Source organism: Oncorhynchus gorbuscha, linkage group LG16, assembly GCF_021184085.1.
Source record: "Oncorhynchus gorbuscha isolate QuinsamMale2020 ecotype Even-year linkage group LG16, OgorEven_v1.0, whole genome shotgun sequence".
Taxonomy (NCBI): Eukaryota; Metazoa; Chordata; class Actinopteri; order Salmoniformes; family Salmonidae; genus Oncorhynchus; species Oncorhynchus gorbuscha.
This window is the reverse complement of record NC_060188.1, coordinates 70,938,793-70,959,056: the sequence shown is the minus strand read 5'-3', so window position 1 is coordinate 70,959,056 and position 20,264 is coordinate 70,938,793. Positions and strand designations below refer to the sequence as shown.

Sequence of the window (20,264 nt, the reverse complement as noted above, 5' to 3'; positions counted from 1 at the left end):
GGTGCTAAGAGCCATGATTTGTTTTGTATATCATTGATATGAATAAAATGTCTTAAGTTGAAGTTTCTGTTGACGTTATCATAATATACTGGAGTTCGTCTTGGAACAGTAATTCAAAGTGTTAGATATCCCTGTAGAGTAGATGATAGCGTGTCCTTGGAGAAGATATTTGAGATATGTTTACTCAGACCTCAGAGTCACTCAGACAAGAATAACTATGAGATAATTGTGAAAATATGCTTCATCATGAATTTCCTTGTGTGTTCTGTGTGCTGGAAAACCAGCCATGTCAGGTTTCCTAGCTTCTCAGGCTGTATGATAGGGAGTGGCTTGTATACCACCCACACAGTTAGACAATCAATATTAAGTGGTACTTCTGTGTCCAGAGATCTGGTACAGGCTGTTGTGGGAATACACGTTGAGCTGCTTTTACAGTGTCTCTTGTGTGGTAAGTACTTTGTCCTTCAAAATACCATTTTTTTTATTAGAAATAGAAAACATCAAGAAAAGTAGAGAAGCCCAGTGAGAGAAACAAAACATATCTATCACGCCCACCCAACAAGCACAACCAAGTACATATACACACCACCAAACTATGTAATATGTCCTAAGTTCTACCTCATGTACTCCTTATACCAGTTTGTGAGCAGCTCCATCTTGTCCAGTGTATAAGGGTCTGATAGGGTTTGTCCCACTGCTATCTCATTGCACCATTTGCACTGATCCATAAATGCTCCTGACATCTATTGGATTGTAAGGGGGCTGTTTAGTCCCAGGGCTGTCAATCCTGTACAGAATGGATGGTGTGACTTTACAGGGAGCAAGTTAAGATGCCATTTTTCTCATTTAAACATCCATCACTTTAACATAAATAAAAGATAAGGATATAGTCCGGACCACAGTCCTGGGAGGCTGTGATTTGTCTATGGAAATTAGTGGAGTCTATTGGTTCGATGAACCTCCTGCCGGATGGGGGACCGCATGACACTTTTATGTGTTTCCTATCATAGACGATGCTTGAGTTCAAATATCAAATGACAAACACTCTGCAGCACAGTAGTTGAGGAGGAGTGAGGACACATGTTTGAAGAACCCATATATCGGTGGATAGCAGTGTGTTTTTTTTTTTTTTTACTATACTTGTGGCGACCAGAATTTATTTATTTATTTAACCGTTATTTAACTCACACGGATATCCCCGAAATCCTCACAAGGAAAGTTCGGACAAGTGGGGACATTTTGCAAGTCCCCACAAGGAAAAAGGCTATTTTAGGCTTAGGGGTTCGGTTTAGGGCTGGGGTTAGAATTAGGGTTAGGTTTGGGGCTAAGGTTTAGGTTAGGGTTAGGGGTTATGGAAAATAGGATTTTTAATGGGAATCAATCGTTTGGTCTCCATAAGGATAGTAATACAAATGTGTTTGTTAGTGTGTGTGTGATGAAATATTGTAGGTGTTCTAGCCTGTGGTAGTACCAAGTTATATACGTGTACCATAAAGCTACACATCTGAAGGCTTTAAAAAAAAAAATTTGTCTCACCTGTTATACTGAAGATGAACTGCAGTATGTTCACAGGATGTGATGTGGTGAGGCATGGCGCTACAATTATGCTGTATATACAGTAGGATGGGGGTTGTCCCCATAATTGAGTTGTCCCATGGAAAAAGAGTTTGGAGAGTGTAAAGTCCTTCTGGCGGCATAATATATGACATTTAGCAGATGCTTTTATCCAAATCTACTCACAGTTATGCAAGCATACATTTTATCGAAGGGTTGTCCCGGGAATCAAACTCACAACCCTGGCGTTACAAGCGCAGTGCTCTTGCAATGCTCTACCAAATTAGCTACAAAGTCCCACAGTACACTAAATATCACATCTGCGCATTGGAGAGGGAGTGAATAGACGCTAAAGCACTTCAGTTCCAGTGTTAGAATGCTGGCAGGCTTCTCTCTACTGGAAGAAAAGCGATATGTGAGGCTACACCATTCAAGTAATATGCAATTTCCATCCCTACATTGCGCCAAGATTTCTGTAGGAAAAGAAAAGAAAGAAAGATCTAACTTTGTCCCTAGAGAACACAACCTAAGTCAAAGGTTCTTGTGTATACCTAAATTCTGCCTACTTAAAGAAAATATTTTGTTTCATTTTTCATTTGAGTGATTTCATCTTGTTTTGGAAGTATGCAGCATGAAGATAAATATGTGCACGGAAAATAATAGGTTAAATAAACATGTTGCCATTACGTTCTACTTTCCACGCCATGATTTCTGTTTTAATTACATCTGAAACTGTTTTGATCCCATTCTATTTGATCCCACTCTACGTGAATCAGTTTGGACAAGAATGAAAAATGACATCCCCTCTCAACCATTGTAAACCTTGTAAAATCCCTATTTTAGTATGACCTTGAGAATAAAGGATCTTTGAAAGCTGTATTCGGCAGTATCAAATTTTAGTTTTCAGTAGTTTTCAAATGAATCCCTTCTGGTGTCTCTTGAAGGCTTGTATATTATATCTGTAGTTTCCTTTGAGCGAAATCAAATAATCACAGCTTGCAGGAAGAGCCTTCGAGGCATCGTCTCCTCTGTCACTCTGCAGCACCCGAGTTTGGGTTTCAGTGAACAGTGGTAGAGAGTTACCCAGAACAAGTCTTTTGGGGTCTCTCCCACTCACTATTTCTGTGAAAAACGCTGCCTCACCAACGGTAAACAATTACAGTGCCTGTGCATCATCTTTAAACATGGGTTATAGCTTTGATCTGTGCTCTGTGTGTAATTACAGCTATGCCCGTTAAACTAGGGATTTGGGCAAAACTAGTCATTCCCTGGTCCCTGTCAAGCTCAGACAACCAACCCAATACATAAATGAAGTCACATGGAACCGAAGTAAATGTTGACTTTTCAATTTACACTTGACTGCTGTCAAAATGAAAAAAAGACACATCTGAGGGCTTTTCATTATTGCTACCTTGCTGGAGTGTTTATAGCCATACAGAACCTTGTTGTGGAAATATTGAGCACATGTCTCTCCCGGATGTGCTTGAAAGACAACACTCATAACCCACAATTAAATGTCTGTTCAAACACTGGCACCCTCTCCGGCCGCCCTCTATACACCTACAGCCATCTGAGCAGCCACGGGGACCCTCACAGATCCTGCTGACAGGTTCAGCGGGAGAAATAAAAAATGTGTCTCTCCCTTCATTTCTTTCAAAGCCCCGCTTTGGTTCTGATGTCTAGTAGTGAGCCTGCGGTCGCATTCTGATGTGAGGCAGGGAGACGGTGGCATCGGCGGAGCTGATCTCCCCTCCGCCTTCCTGGTCTGGGACTCCCAGCTCCCATGGTGCAGCTGGCACCCGGGATTTAAAGGTCGTCCTTAATATCATTGGCGGAGCTGAGTGTGCTGTAATCTCACAACAGCGCTGAAATCTCCCCTCCAGACCCTCAGCTTAATTTGGCAGCAGGCTGGTCAACTGTGCCTGATCTGATGGGACAGCCTTAGGCCTTAGCCACTCTCCATTGAAGCCATGAAATAACTGCTTCCAGTCCTAACCCAAATCTTTAGCATCTTAATATCTTACTGACCGTAAACACGGCCAAAACCAAGCTTCTCCCTAAAGATAGAGTGAGTCCAAAATGTTCTCAACAATTCACAAGCATATAATTATAATTATAATCTGCATAACATACCAGTTTCTTACTTCTCCAGATTTTCATATGTTTTTCTATATGGACAGAGTAGCTAGCTGCCAATGTTTCCAGTGTCCCCTGTGTTTCTGTATGATGTGGGTCAGAGTAGCCGTGTCCTTGTCTCAGAATGCTGAATCCCACTCCAGTTTCTGTCAGGGTGGCTGCCTGGCGTAGTCCTTGGAACACAGTTGTCAGTGCTCATCTGGGAGTTGAGTTTACAATGACCCATTCTATCCCCTAAGCCTATCACCTATCTGCTTGCTTTGTTTTCTCTGTGCCTTTCCTGGCCGTTTGTCCCAAGGTTTTAAAGAGGTGGGTCAGTGAAGCTCCTGTCACCACTGGCACAGATTAACTGTGTTTCTGTCAGATGGGGCAGAGCTCAAACATCTCAGATGGTGTTTGGGGCAAAGATGCCACTAGTAGTTACAGTAAGTTACAGGAAATAATACAGAAGCTGTGGCCTAAACATTATTGGCATGTGGTCCTGTATACAGTAGAGTTCTGTAATACCCCTAAATTAATATGTTATAAAACATTGTTTATTGAGACAGTTTTGACATTTTTGCAAATGTTTAATAATTACAGTACATATGGACCTTGTATGCCACATGTTGATTCATGCATGCATGAGTACATGTTCTTGCTCAGTGAACACTTGTATAGGACCTTGTATATATGCCTGTCTACGCATTTATAGAAGCATGCTACAGAGCACATTGAGAATTCAAAATGGATTGCATGATTTTTTGTTTTTGGAGGGTGTCTTTGTTATTTGATCTATGTACACACAGAAGATCCATTTTTGGATGTATCGTGTTTGCTTCTAAAGATTACGTGCATTGGTGTATATGTGGTGATGTGGTATTGGCTGCACTCAGAGGAACATCCATACAAACTGAAATGACAGTTAAGCTTGGAGATATCTCCGTATGTTGTTTGTTGGCTAAATGAGGATAAACCACAGAGAATGTCAACCCTATAACAAACTGTCTTGCTTCATAACCTCACCCACAGTCTTACGATGAGTAAACAAGTCTCCCTTCAGTTTGGCTTACATTTAAACAAGCAGCACAGTATACGTGCTGTTGCAGTTGCATACAAGTACTGTATGATAGCCTGCTAGATGATGCATGCTTGTCTGGGACTTTTTGTCCTCGGAGCGAAGACAGAAACCATAATTCAAGAGGAAACATGTTGGAGTTAATTAGAGGTGCTAAAGGAAAAAAATCTAGAACGGCACACCATTTATTTTACAGTCATGACAGAAGCCTACCTCGGAGCAACACACTAAAGCATATAGCGCATATTCTTGGCAAATTAATTATGTGCTAATGCCAGTTGCTTTCCTCCCCCAGTGGTAAGGAGCCAAACAATCATGCTATGATTCAAACGGAAGGGTATTTTTAAAATAATTTGCGTCCTTATCTTGTGGTAGTTATACAGTAGGGAGAGTGGGGAAGAGGTCATCATTTCATTGAGTCTGTGAAGGAAGAAACCACATGGAAAAAGTGGTGAGGAAGTTGGGTCCAAAACAAGGATTTCACCAAGTTGTTGGGGTAGAGGTTTCATGATGCTTCTATCTAAACCAAAGTAGATCATTTTTAGATTGTGTTATACATCAGTTGGGGTCTCTATAAGCTTCAATATGAGGTCCTAAACCTAGCATGAAAGTGCATCCTTGTAGCTGTTTTCATTTTATTTTACTAATAGGCAAGTCAGTTAAGAACAAATTCTTATTTTCAATGAACAGTGGGTTAACTGCATTGTTCAGGGGCAGAACTACAGATTTGTACCTTGTCAGCTCGGGGATTTGATCTTGCAACCTTTTGGTTACTAGTCCAATGCTCTATCCACTAGGCTACGCTGCCGCCCCCTGTGTGGCCTAATATACCGTAAAACTATTAAACACAGTCTCAAATAGATGCCTGTCATTTTTAATAGCTGGGCAACGGCACACATTTCAGCAAATAAACATATCTTTCAAATAAACGCTGTGTCTAAATTAATTGGTTACGAAGTTACTGTGAATTACCATTAATTGTTTACGAGGTTTAATGTTTTTGATGTGTTACATAAATTCAGTAATGACTCAACAAAAATGATTGCGATCCTCTGTTTTTATCGCCAGTAAGAAACTGCTAGCCATTGGTTGCTAACAGCAGAGAACTGCTAGCTACAGTACCTGGCGATCACAAAAACAGTCAACAACTACAGTACAGAACCCTAGAAATTGACAGATCGCCCTTTAGTGGTGAAAGTGACAATGGGCAAAAATGCTCAGTCAGAGGAGAGTAATAATTATTGTCAAGGATTTTGTTTTTCTAAATAGAGACATACTAAGACAAAAGAAGAAGTGACACTGTGTAAATGATAATTAATTAGTGAAATTGATTCAACCATTAACTATGCTAATGTGATTGTGTTCATCTGCGTTCGGGAAATAAAGATAGACATGATTTTTAAAAGGTAGTGGTAATATTTCATTCAGTACAGACATTTGTAGGTGGCTTAACTCAGGGGAAGTTGTGCCAAGAGACCAATTTTTTTTGGACAAGCTTTGTTTTCAAAACTGTAATATTTACCCAAATTCTGATTATTTCAAGGGATACACAACATCCTGAAATATATTTGGATATTTTGGGATATATTTCACGTGACGGAGTGATGCTGAATGTTTAAAAAATTGCTCAGTTTACCCCACCCTTTCCTAACTCATTTTTTTAACCTTCAGCGCCATATATTAACGAAGGGTCCCATCTCAGTCATGTAAACATACATTTATATTCTGATACCATACAAATGCTATTTTCAGTTTCACTAACCAAAGGTTTTTCTGTCTTTTTTGTACTCTTGCATTAGCTCACTAAATGGAATTGAACAAGCTATAATAGTAGAATTGAAATAATTCTCAGATCTGGACTATGCACTATTTGATCCACATTCTGTGCATATAAATAAACATTTGTCCTGATAATTTGAGGTAGTAAAATACCAGCAGTTTAGTAATGTTACAGATAACAGAGAAGAGGTGTTTTAATAAACTTAAATCATTGATCTATTGGATAAGAAGGGATATTTTTGTCTACAGGCTGTCAGGCAAGACGTGTCCCCAGTCCCTAAACTAATCTGTTCATCTGTTCGTCCTCAATATGTTTTTGGTACACTACAATACAGTTAGGGACAAACGACTACATTTTCCTAGTATCCCCAAAACGGACGAGTTTGAGTATTGTCCTTATTACTGTCCTTATTACTATTTTTCCAGACTCTGTTTCATTGCACGAGAGCAGTAGCTTTGCTGAAGGTGAATCATAGAGAACGGTGTTGTTGCAAGACAGAGATATCTTTCCAACATCTCAGAGCCCCATAAGTTGTGAAACGTGACCCCATAGTTCACTTGAAAACAGAAGTCAGTTTCAGCAGCTGTGGAAGAGATGGGACTGCTGATGACCACACCCTGCTTCATATCCTGTGTTAAATGATGTTTTCTCAGTTCAAAGGTTGTCCTTGAACCAACTAATTGTTTCCTCATTGCAATGGTGAACAACAGTATACAGTGTTTGCAACAATAGCAGACAACTGCAATGCATGTTATATAATTCCCTTATCCTTCCTCAGTGATGCCGTGATTTCCTTTCCTAGAATCTAACAAAGTGTTCCTCTGATGGGCAGCAGAGTGGGCAATATTTGGAGGCCTTGATGGATAGAGTTGTCTTGTCTGTCTCTCTGCCCTGCTTCTCGCGGGCACGGTGGCATACTCACACTGTGCATGATGACTCGGTCGGAGCCTGGCACCTCTCCCAGGCCTATGCATCTTAATAGTTGTGACATCATTCAAGGCAGCAGAGCTCTCTTCCACTCACCGCCTCAACCTTCCACTAACAGAGTGTTAAGGATCCATTCTGTAAACTAAAACACAATTTGTTCTTCAGGTTAATTGCTGTAAGCTATTGATTGCTCCTGTTTCTAACACATCCGTTCCCACTTCATGAGTGCTCTAAACCTAACAAGACAATCCCACATGTTCGATGACAGAATTCCCACTGAACCTTATTTAAAAGTTGACCTATCAAGTGAAGAGTTCTATTTGTGGAATACAGGACAACTATAGGATGTCTGAAACAGTTGGTTTCTGAGAAACATGCTGAGTCTATTTCGTGGTCAATGCAATCAGAAAAGACGAATGAATTGTCTAGGGGTTTTCTTCTCTTGCTCCATCAAACCATTCAAGGTTAGCTTGTCACTTTTATTTAAAGCCGACATTAGTTTGCTGGGGCCTCTCTCGGCTGATGGAGAGGTCTCAATTGGTAGTAGTAGTGAAAGAGAGTAACAGAAATTACCCTGCATGATAGAGCATGAAATGTGAAGGAGACAGGCAGGTAATGTAATCAGCTAAGGTCAAGGCATGTAGATTGATAAGGCTAGGTTCCACGTTTAATCCCTGCATGGGCCAATAGTCAATGAGATTGTCTTCTCACTATACCTCTCAAGCTCCATACCTTAATGAATCAGTTTCCATTATAATGTTTCTGCCTTTCCATTATAATGTTTCTGCCAATATATTCAGGGTCTCATTAGTACATTGGCGTCAATGTAAGCTCCTTTTAAGCTTTGCCTGTAAAACAAAATAACTCATTCTCCTTTTGTTCTATCTGGCTACGCCATAAGAATGATTTGCTAATCCAAAATGTTTGTAATGAACCCAGTTTGGTTTGTCCTCTGTCTTCTAATTGCATCCTTGAAGAATGAAAAACTAAATGTGGGAAAGAAAGAGAGAAATCGGGTTCACAGGCCTCCCATTCTGTGTTGTTGAGCAGTTGGTGATTTGAGCCAGTGGTGTGGTGGGATACCTCTGCTGGAGCAGTGCCACATGCCCCATTCTCACCGGCCCACCGCCATTGTGCCTGGGCTCCACTGAGAGGGGCTTTGATTCTCCTGGAGAGGGACCTTATTAGTCAAACACTCTCCTACATGGCAACTCATTCATGACTCTTAATGAGGGGGGAATCTGGACCAGCTAATAAGGTGGCCGTTCCTTTAGTGCCTTGTGAGGAGGAGAATGGAGCAGATGGAGGAAAAAGCGGAGGTTTCTGAAGGTGAAAATACCCACGGAGCAGGTCTGAAAAGAATCAAACAGGGCAGGGCGGGGCACCGGCTTTCACTGGCATGGAAACCGCCCCCTTGTATCTATGGGCTGAGAGAATTATCCAGAACCCGATCCATATTCACACTCCTTGGTCTTTTCTGTCCCAACTCAGACTAGAGAGTTCCAATTGCGCCCCGTTTCTGTGACTTAAGTCCTTGGGAAGCAGAGCTGACAGGAGCAACACAGGGAGACAGAGACCCTATTGGCTTCCCCTTTCCCCTGGCCTCCTCAGCTTCCCTCAGTGGGTATTGATTTGAAGGAAAGCCCCTCCGAGATAAGGGCTGCAGGCCACTGTGCCACCCAGTCTCTAATTACAGGGCATGCCGAAAGAGAAAGCTAAGCCCCTGGCATTTGCAGCTCGCCATAATTGCTTCTGGCATAACTTGCCTTGCCAAATGTTTGGTACATTTCTTCAGCAAAAAGGAAAGAACAAAAACCTCTTTAAGCTTTGGAGAGGAGGGGTAGAGAGTCAGGGGGGGAAGGTGGGTAAAAATGTGATTACCACACGTAAAAATGTTGAACTGTGCAGTGTGTACACCTTCCTCTCTCCACATGTATGATTTCAGCAGTGTTTTGAAAGCACCACATTCCCCTGGGATCAGATTACTATCACAGCCATGTCTTAGTAAGATGAGAGCCCACTCAAGGGCTTTTCATCATCCATTTTCATCATCCATTTCCTTCCTCGTGTACAGATATACGCAGCGCACACAAGAAGAATGTATAAAGAGCCTTGTATTTATGTACTGCTCAAACTACAACCCAAGCGGACATTACCAGTGTGCAGTTAAAAGATGAAAACCTGTTGTAAGCATCAACAGGTTTATACCTGTATCTACATTATGGGGTTAGAAAAGTGTTTTCTCAGCACAAGTGGTTAGATGATATCTTATGAGGCATGGACAGCAACCATTGTCTAGTTTTTAGAATGATCTATTAAATAATTGCATCCATCAGTGTGCGGTGATATAGCCATATATATAGATTTATAGAGATCTCTTCATGAATGAACAATCAAGCTGTACATTAATTCTGAGTGTCTGTAATTATTATTTATGTTCCAATGCTGTTTCCTGTCTGTCATCACAGCCACTTCCAATGGGACCCTAGAGGGCCTGGAGAACAGGGAAGGAGGGGTCTGCAACACCCTCTCTATGAAGATCGTCATGAAAGTGGGCCAGGGTAAGTAAGCGTCTCTGTGGACTGGCTGGAACACCAGAAAAAGAGTAAAAGGCAGTCACAATAGAGCCAGTCAGGATATAACTATGGATGAGTGATAATGAAAGCTTTGTACGAGGAATGTCATTACGAAGAGCATTTAATTAACTATTGTTCATATAGCCAGACAACCAGACATTGTTTTTTACAGTGGGCTACTCCGCTCTGCTACTCACAGTGTGTGGAGAGTCGTCTAGTGACTTCATCTCTCATAAAATAAGGGCCTCAGACATCACATTTCACTCCATTCTTTACTTTTCTTTTTTGAGAAGGGAAAGATGAAAATAAAGAAAAGCTCTTGTGCAAATACAGACAGAGACACATTGAAGACTTTCTCACACATACCAAAAGAACTCACTCACACAATGAGAAAATGAAAGCTGTGGAAAATATTCAGGACATTCTCAGAGAGCATGTTACAGGCTACCTGTTGTCCTATTACTTAGACAGCCTGTCGGTCTAACATGAATGAGATTGCTTTGCCTGAAGAGTCCAGGTTTCTCACACACTGTCACTCTCTTTAACATATTTAAACCTCGTCTCTCACACAGTGTCACAAACTCAAATAAGTGTTGACATTGTTATCCAAATGAGGCAGCAGCCTCCGAGTGCTCCTTAACAGAATGTCAATGCATTGAGATAAGTGGGGCAAGAGTTCCCAGGCATTCTACATTGATGTGATGTGGGCTGTCTAATCTGCCAAGGCATGCCCCCACTAGCTTTTATAAATAACACTGTGCAACATGTATACGCATTTGTCTCAATACATTACCACACTGACAGTGTATTACGAGGCCAACACAAACCATTTCAGCAGAAATCAACGTGATGAAGGAATAAAGACATATACCGCATGCACTATCAGCCGTGTAAAACAGATGAGACCATTGGAGAAAAAAACGGGGGTCCCCATATAGATACCATCAATCATCACGTGCACTCTCCCTCTCCTTAACCCCTCACTGGTATATTGGCCCACTCATCTGGGTCTGGCGTCTGGCTAGGAGTGTCAAGGTCGGTCTAAAACCCTGCCCTAGTCCCCGTCACATCCAAAACAAACAAACCACAAAGAGAGGGTCCGCCGATAAGACTCTGATTCTACACATATGGGCTGTTAAGGCATAGGCTGGGGATTATTTTTTATAGCTGACTTGAGATAATAATTATCATCATTGGTTTGACATTCCTTTTGTCTTCCTCAAGACTTGTTTGCGTAAAGCTGTGTTTAATACACGGTAACCACTATGATATGAGCTAGGAAACAGTCAAAAGATTATATAGGCTATGTCATTAACATTGCTGTCTTGTGCAGGCTGTTACGGTTGGAATGCAACGGTTTATTTCTTTATGATTTGGAGCAATGACGTTACCGACCCTAGGTCATAGTACATTCAGCTGTGTGTTTGCTGAAGGATTGGGTCTTATTTTCAACCAGTGACTCATAGAAACTCTATTGCCACAAATAATGTGGACACAGAGAAACAAATCACATACAATGAAGTAATGAGGAAATAGTATCGCTCCTTTGTTTTTATTACACTGACTCATCCAGGACAACTGTCACTAAAGTATGATTGTAAACAACACACAAAACAATGAACAAAACAACATATTATTAGAAGATGATATACAGCACAGTACTAATCCCTTGGTAAAAATAAAAAATGATGGTATGCATATCTTTTTCATGGAGAGAACTTTGTCTCTAACAAAATGCATTTGTTAATCAAAATGTCCATGATTGGAGAAGAATATGACTAATATCTGAATATGTAACGACAGTTAGTGCTATCCGGAATCCTTGAGACGTCCCTACCCTAAACCATAAACCCAACCTTAACCCTAACCATATATCTTACCTAACCCTAACTTTAACCCTTACCTTAACCATTTGTAATGTCAAAAGTTTAGACTTTTCCATGTAACAGCCTGTGTCAGAATCAGCTGATGCAGAATCAGCTGATCAGCTGATGCACTTCCTCATACTGAGTCCCGCTTGTATTACTGCACACTGAGATTTAATTTATTGATTTGTGTGTGAACATTGAATTTTATGTAATTATCAGATGTCAATTAACCCATGAAATTAGATGGTGTGGCACCGAATGCTAGTTAGTTTAAATGGAGGCTGATGGCTTTGATGGCCTCTCTCTCATCTCTAACCAAAGCTTTTACAATGTTAGTATAATGAGCTAGAGCAAGGCCTGTCGATGTTTGAAACTGCTGAATTGACCACTTTGTTATTTATAGCTATGGATGTGACATGTATTTTTTAAACAGGCTGTCATTTTAAGATGTGTGATATTGTTTTGGGGGTGGAGATTCTTCAGTTGTTGTTGACAGCCCCATATGTTGTGCTGCACACTGTACTCCCTGTTCACCCACGACTGCGTGGCCACGCACGCCTCCAACTCAATCATCAAGTTTGCGGACGACACAACAGTGGTAGGCTTGATTACCAACCACGACGAGACGGCCTACAGGGAGGAGGTGAGGGCCCTCGGAGTGTGGTGTCAGGAAAATAACCTCACACTCAACGTCAACAAAACTAAGGAGATGATTGTGGACTTCAGGAAACAACAGAGGGAACACCCCCCTATCCACATCGATGGAACAGTAGTGGAGAGGGTAGCAAGTTTTAAGTTCCTCGGCATACACATCACAGACAAACTGAATTGGTCCACCCACACAGACAGCATAGTGAAGAAGGCGCAGCAGCGCCTCTTCAACCTCAGGAGGCTGAAGAAATTTGGCTTGTCACCAAAAGCACTCACAAACTTCTACAGATGCACAATCGAGAGCATCCTGGTGGGCTGTATCACCGCCTGGTACGGCAACTGCTCCGCCCACAACCGTAAGGCTCTCCAGAGGGTAGTGAGGTCTGCACAGCGCATCACCGGGGGCAAACTACCTGACCTCCAGGACACCTACACCACCCGATGTTACAGGAAGGCCATAAAGATCATCAAAGATCATCAATTGATGGGAAATTATGTAAATATATCACTAGCCACTTTAAACAATGCTACCTTATATAATGTTTACATACCCTACATTATTCATCTCATATGCATTCGTATATACTGTACTCTATATCATCGACTGCATCCTTATGTAATACATGTATCACTAGCCACTTTAACTATGCCACTTTGTTTACATACTCATCTCATATGTATATACTGTACTCGATACCATCTACTGTATCTTGCCTATGCTGCTCTGTACCATCACTCATTCATATATCTTTATGTACATATTCTTTATCCCCTTACACTGTGTACAAGACAGTAGTTTTGGAATTGTTAGTTAGATTACTTGTTGGTTATTACTGCATTGTCGGAACTAGAAGCACAAGCATTTCGCTACACTCGCATTAACATCTGCTAACCATGTGTATGTGACAAATACAATTTGATTTGATTTGAACCAGCAGTCAGCAGTAGCAGACATCACACCACCAATGCTTCTGGCACAATAGTTATTTTAACTGTAATCAAACTGAGAAAACTGAGGGTGCCATTTCGATCAGTGATTCTCAACTGGTGGGTATCGACCCAAATTAGGTTTTGAATGCGTAGCGACTAAAACCAGGTAGAAAGTGTGTAGAAATTATAATGAATCTATATTTGTTTATAATTTAACCTCTAAACTATGTTTTTTCAATCACAGTATTTTCAAGGTAGTTATTAGCAGTGCTATTTCACAGATGTGGTTGATTTTTGTGGTCTCAAGCTAGAGAGCCTAACATTCTTCATCAAGAATATGGGCAAAATGGAATTATTGACAATGAAAAAGTTGGGACTGTTGTTCCCTTGTCATATAATTGGTACATTTACTATCAATCTAGTATAAAACATAGTTTTCCAGATGACATTTTAAAGTCTGATTGTAAAGACTAGAATGGAATAAATGGAACGGAAACAAACACATCAAGCATATAGACACTATGTTCTATTTATTGTATTGACTCTGTTCCATGTACTCCATTCCAGCCATTACAATGAGCCTGTCCTCCTTTCACTCCTACCAACAGCCTCCCATGTACACTTCAATGATTTTCCAGTGGATGAAATCTCCCTTAATGCCAGTGTATTCAGACTACTCCCCTTATGCTTCTACATTGATGGCACTCAGGGGAACAATGCAAAAAGGGAAACACTTTACTTGACACCACTCATAACCATGTCATAATATGTCACAACAGCTGACATAACCTGACATATCATGTCATAATATGGTCATAACACTGTCATGACCCATATTTACACGTGTGGTGACATACAGTATATTACATTATTTTATGGCTGGTTATGAGACCTACATTTATTCAAATTATTTAGTCAGATAATTGTTTTCCCTGCTAAGAAGTTTCTTTTTGTTCAAAAGTTTGTTTATAAAATCCTTTGTTTGTAATGAATTCTTTACAGTCATGTTTTTTTCCCATCATATTTTAAATAACTTGTAGAAAATACACTTTATGACACTTTCAAGAAGCATTATGACCATCCTTTGTCACTTTATTTGGACTAAGAAAATACACTTTATGACACTTTCAAGAAGCATTATGACCATCCTGTGTCACTTTACTTGGACTAAGAAAATACACTTTATGACACTTTCAAGAAGCATTATGACCATCCTGTGTCACTTTACTTGGACTAAGAAAATACACTTTATGACACTTTCAAGAAGCATTATGACCATCCTGTGTCACTTTACTTGGACTAAGAAAATACACTTTATGACACTTTCAAGAAGCATTATGACCATCCTGTGTCACTTTACTTGGACTAAGAAAATACACTTTATGACACTTTCAAGAAGCATTATGACCATCCTGTGTCACTTTACTTGGACTAAGAAAATACACTTTATGACACTTTCAAGAAACATTATGACCATCCTGTGTCACTTTACTTGGACTAAGAAAATACACTCTATGACACTTTCAAGAAACATTATGACCATCCTGTGTCACTTTACTTGGACTAAGAAAATACACTCTATGACACTTTCAAGAAACATTATGACCATCCTGTGTCACTTTACTTGGACTAAGAAAATACACTTTATGACACTTTCAAGAAACATTATGACCATCCTGTGTCACTTTACTTGGACTAAGAAAATACACTCTTTGACACTTTCAAGAAGCATTATGACCATCCTGTGCCACTTTACTTGGACTAAGAAAATACACTTTTTGACAGTTTCAAGAAGCATTATGAGCAATATAATCTTATAAGCCAGATAGGCCTATCACATGCATGCCATTATATCAGTCAAAAAGAGGGTGTCTTGTCCTGCTCCTGAAATCTGCTCCTGCATTCATCCCAGTCATCAGCAACAGAGCATTGGGGTAAAAAACAAACATAAATATACAGTTGACACGTAGGCTATGGTGTAATGGAATATTTTGCCTTGTGTGATAGTTTTTTTGGTTTTGACACTCTTATGTAGGTGTCATAACCAGCCATAAAATAACACAATATACTGTGTGTCACAATAGGTCTAAATATGTGTCGTGACAGTGTTATGACCACATTATAACAGGTTGTCAGCTGTTATGATATATTATGACATGGTTATGATCGTGTCATAACGTGTTATGAAGCTATGTGTCAAGTAAAGTGTTACATTTGTCAGGTTATAGCAGACACTGTCATGCATGCCTCAGACTTTATATGCATTGGCTTTAATTAGGACATAAAATTGGGGTCAAAGGAACTGATTACTATGGCTCCCATTCCACGTCCCATTTCAAATCTTTTTTGGAACATGATTCTAAAAGGACCAACAGCATTTACAATATTCACATTGGAATCTAACTGTGTTAACGTTCTTCGTCCAAATTGCAGACCCGAACACAGTTGTACCGGACCCAGTGATAACAGAGAAGCCCAGCCAAGAGGAAAACGTTGTGAAGGAGACAACCACCAAACCAAATAAGAAGGGGGGCAGTGGTGGGGCCGTGGAGCCGGGCAACAAAGGTGAGGATGCTCAGACTTGTGGGAAAAGGAGTATTTGCCACAGTATGACCCCCGTTTCCTGGTTTTGTGCTCTAGTCCTTATTATCAGTGTTCGAGATCTGACTGTAACCTTCAATGCCAAATGGTCATGGTTTTGCTTCCAATACTGTATCCCACTCTGTGAAACCATTGTTCTCTGTACAATGCTCCACCACACACACACACACACACACACACACACACACACACACACACACACACACACACACACACACACACACACACACACACACACACACACACACACACACACACACACAGTATTGTATTACTAAACTTGTGGGGAAACCCAATTCAGTCCCATTCAAAATCCTATTTTCCCTAACCCCAAAGCCTAACCTTAACCCTAACCTTTAACCTAACCCTAGCACCTAACCCTAGCACCTAACCCTAATTAATATATGCCATTTAGCAGACGCTTTTATCCAAAGCGACTTACAGTCATGTGTGCATACATTCTACGTATGGGTGGTCCCGGGGATCGAACCCACTACCCTGGCGTTACAAGCGCCATGCTCTACCAACTGAGCTACAGAAGGACCACAATTCTAAGCTTAACACTAATTCTAACCTTAACCCTAAACCCACTAGAAATAACATTTGACCTTGTGGGGACTAACAAAATGTCCCCAGTTGGTCAAATATTTTGTCCCTTTACACACACACACACACACACACACACACACACACACACACACACACACACACACACACACACACACACACACACACACACACACACACACACACACACACACACACACACACACACACACACACACACACACACACACACACACACACACACACACACACACATTATATTTTTCCCTTTTGGTTTGAGAAAGTTACACTGAACCACTTTTTTAATTATGCTGAGTAGTAATGTGGATAGACACGGTGCTCAAGTGTGGCAATGAAAAATTAAAATCCTAGCTGTTAGGCTGAGATCAAGCCGCAGATAAAGTGCAGGATTTCTGCATATTGGATAGATACATTTGTATTTATTTTGCTAGGGTTTCAGTCACCAGAATGGTATTTTTTTACGGGGAAGCAGAAAATGCTGAAGTTTATATAGGTTTAGAAAGTCATTTGGGCCCAAGGGTTCTGGCTCTGCTGCAGGACAAAATAAAATCAGATGTTCTGGAAAAAGTGGCCTTCCCTCACATCATGGACAGCTGCCAAGTCTCCCACAGTGCGGTTTTCTTTCAATGTGAAGGTTTGGCAGACATTTTTCTTGATGTGTGTTTCTTTGAACTTTTGTTTCTGTCCTATTCCTTTAACTGCATAGAAGGAAGAAGAGCGCCGCCATAACAACCTGTTGAGTCTGACTTACCCGAGAGCTCTCATACCTCGGGTGAAGAGGAATGTAATAAAGGTCGATGGTTTATCATGCCTGTCTGCACAGCTCCACAGCTGAACTCGGCCAAACGCACACAACTGATCCAAAGCCAATCAGGACAGCAGACAAAATATGCATGGGTTTATTGTCAGAGCTGCCAGCAGGACCAAAATGATACGTTTCAACTTACAAATACTTCATCATTTAAACATTTAGGGATACTTTTGGGAGGTTTATCCCTCTTCTATAAAGTTAAAAGATACTGTGAGATATTCAATGCTTTGCCGTTGTTGTGTTGAAGCATCGCCCTGCTTTGACAGAGGAGCACAGATATCATAGGTAAATCCAATCAAATTTTATTTGTCACATGCACCAAATACAACAGGTGTAGACTTTACCATGAAATGCTTACTTACAAGTCCATTCCCAACATTGCACAGTTAAAAAGTAAGAAATGGTAAAGTAATAAATAATGAGGCTCTATTGAAGGAGTACCTGTACCAAGTCAATGTGCAGGGGTACGAAGTAGTTGAGGAAATATGTACATGTAGGTAGGGGTAAAAGTGACTAAGCAATCAGGATAGATAATAATCAGAGTAGCGGCATTGTATGTGAAGCATGTGAAAGTGTGTGTGAGTGTGTGTGGCATCAATGTGCATGTGTGTGTGTGGGTGTGAGCATATGTAGTGTGTGTTGGAGTGTCAGTGTAATAATGTCTGAGTGTGTGAGTGTGTGCATAGATTCAGTGTAAGAGATTCAGTGCAAAAAAGGGTCAATGTAATAGTCCGGTGGCCATTTGATTAAATGTTCAGCAGTCTTATGGCTTGGGGGTAGAAGCTGTACAGGAGCCTTTTGGTTCCAGACTTGGCGCTCCGGTACCGCTTGCCGTGCTGTAGCAGAGTGAACAGTGTATGGCTTGGGTGGCTGGGGTCTTTGACAATTTTCCGGCCTTCCTCTGACACCGCCTGGTATAGAGGTCCTGGATTGCAGGGAGCTCGGCCCTAGTGATGTGCTGGGCTGTCTGCACCACCCTCTTTAGCCCCTTGTGGTCAGATGCCAAACATTTGACATACTAAGCGGTGATGCAGCCAATCAAGATGCTCTCAATGGTGTAGCTGTACACCTTTTTGAGCATCTTAGGGCCCATGCCAAATCTTTTCAGCCTCCTGAGGGGTTAGAGGCATTGTCATGCCTTCTTCACGACTGTGTTGGTGATTGTGGACCATATTAATTTCTTAAATATGTGGACACTGAGGAACTTGAAGCTCTCCACTACAGCCCCGTTGATGTGAATGGGGGCGTGCTCTGATCTCCATTTCCTGTAGTCCACGATCAGCTCCTTTGCCCTGATAACGTTGAGGGAGAGGTTGTTGTCCTGGCACCACACTACCAGGTAACTGACTTCCTCCCCATATGCTGTCTCATCGTTGTTGGTGATCAGTGTCTACCAAATCAAATCAAATGTATTTGTCACATACACATGGTTAGCAGATGTTAATGCAAGTGTAGCGTAATGCTTCTGCTTCTAGTTCTGACAATGCAGTAATAACCAACGAGTAATCTAACCTAACAATTCCATAACTACTACCTTATACACACAAGTGTAAAGGGATAAAGAATATGTACATAAAGATATATGAATGAGTGATGGTACAGAACGGCATAGGCAAGATGCAGTAGATGGTATCGAGTACAGTATATACATATGAGATGAGTAATGTAGGGTATGTAAACAAAGTGGCATAGTGGCTAGTGATACATGTATTACATAAAGATGCAGTAGATGATAGAGTACAGTATATACATATACATATGAGATGAATAATGTAGGGTATATAAACATTATATTAAGTAGCATTGTTTAAAGTGGCTAGTGATATATTTTACATCAATTTCTATCAATTCCCATTATTAAAGTGGCTGGAGTTGAGGCAGTGTGTTGGCAGCAGCCACTCAATGTTAGTGGTGGCTGTTTAACAGTCTGATGGCCTTGAGATAGAAGCTGTTTTTCAGTCTCTCGGTCCCAGCTTTGATGCACCTGTACTGACCTCGCCTTCTGGATGATAGCGGGGTGAACAGGCAGTGGCTCGGGTGGTTGTTGTCCTTGATGATCTTTATGGCCTTCCTGTGACATCGGGTGGTGTAGGTGTCCTGGAGGGCAGGTAGTTTGCCCCCGGTGATGCGATGTGCAGACCTCACTACCCTCTGGAGAGCCTTACGGTTGTGGGCGGAGCGGTTGCCGTACCAGGCGGTGATACAGCCGACAGGATGCTCTCGATTGTGCATCTGTAGAAGTTTGTGAGTGTTTTTGGTGACAAGCCAAATTTCACCATCTTCCTGAGGTTGAAGAGGCGCTGCTGAGCCTTCTTCACAATGCTGTCTGTGTGGGTGGACCAATTCAGTTTGTCTGTGATGTGTACGCCGAGGAACTTAAAACTTACTACCCTCTCCACTACTGTCCCATCGATGTGGATAGGGGGGTGCTCCCTCTGCTGTTTCCTGAAGTCCACAATCATCTCCTTAGTCTTGTTGACGTTGAGTGTGAGGTTATTTTCCTGACACCACACTCCGAGGGCCCTCACCTCCTCCCTGTAGGCCGTCTCGTCGTTGTTGGTAATCAAGCCTACCACTGTAATGTCGTCCTCAAACCTGATGATTGAGTTGGAGGCGTGCGTGGCCACGCAGTCGTGGGTGAACAGGGAGTACAGGAGAGGGCTCAGAACGCACCCTTGTGGGGCCCCAGTGTTGAGGATCAGCGGGGTGGAGATGTTGTTACCTACCCTCACCACCTGGGGGCGGCCCGTCAGGAAGTCCAGTACCCAGTTGCACAGGGTGGTGT

General features: G+C 41.4%; 1 protein-coding gene across 1 annotated transcript in view; it reads left to right on the top strand.

Moving 5' to 3' along the window:
* LOC123999203 (ephrin-B1-like) overlaps positions 1–20,264 on the top strand; it is a 72,392-nt gene that overhangs the window by 43,745 nt on the left and 8,383 nt on the right. Inside the window, exons 3-4 of the mRNA XM_046304735.1 lie at positions 9,923–10,015; positions 15,913–16,044. Coding sequence (XP_046160691.1) covers positions 9,923–10,015; positions 15,913–16,044 — 225 coding nt within the window. The remainder of the gene's footprint in view (positions 1–9,922; positions 10,016–15,912; positions 16,045–20,264) is intronic.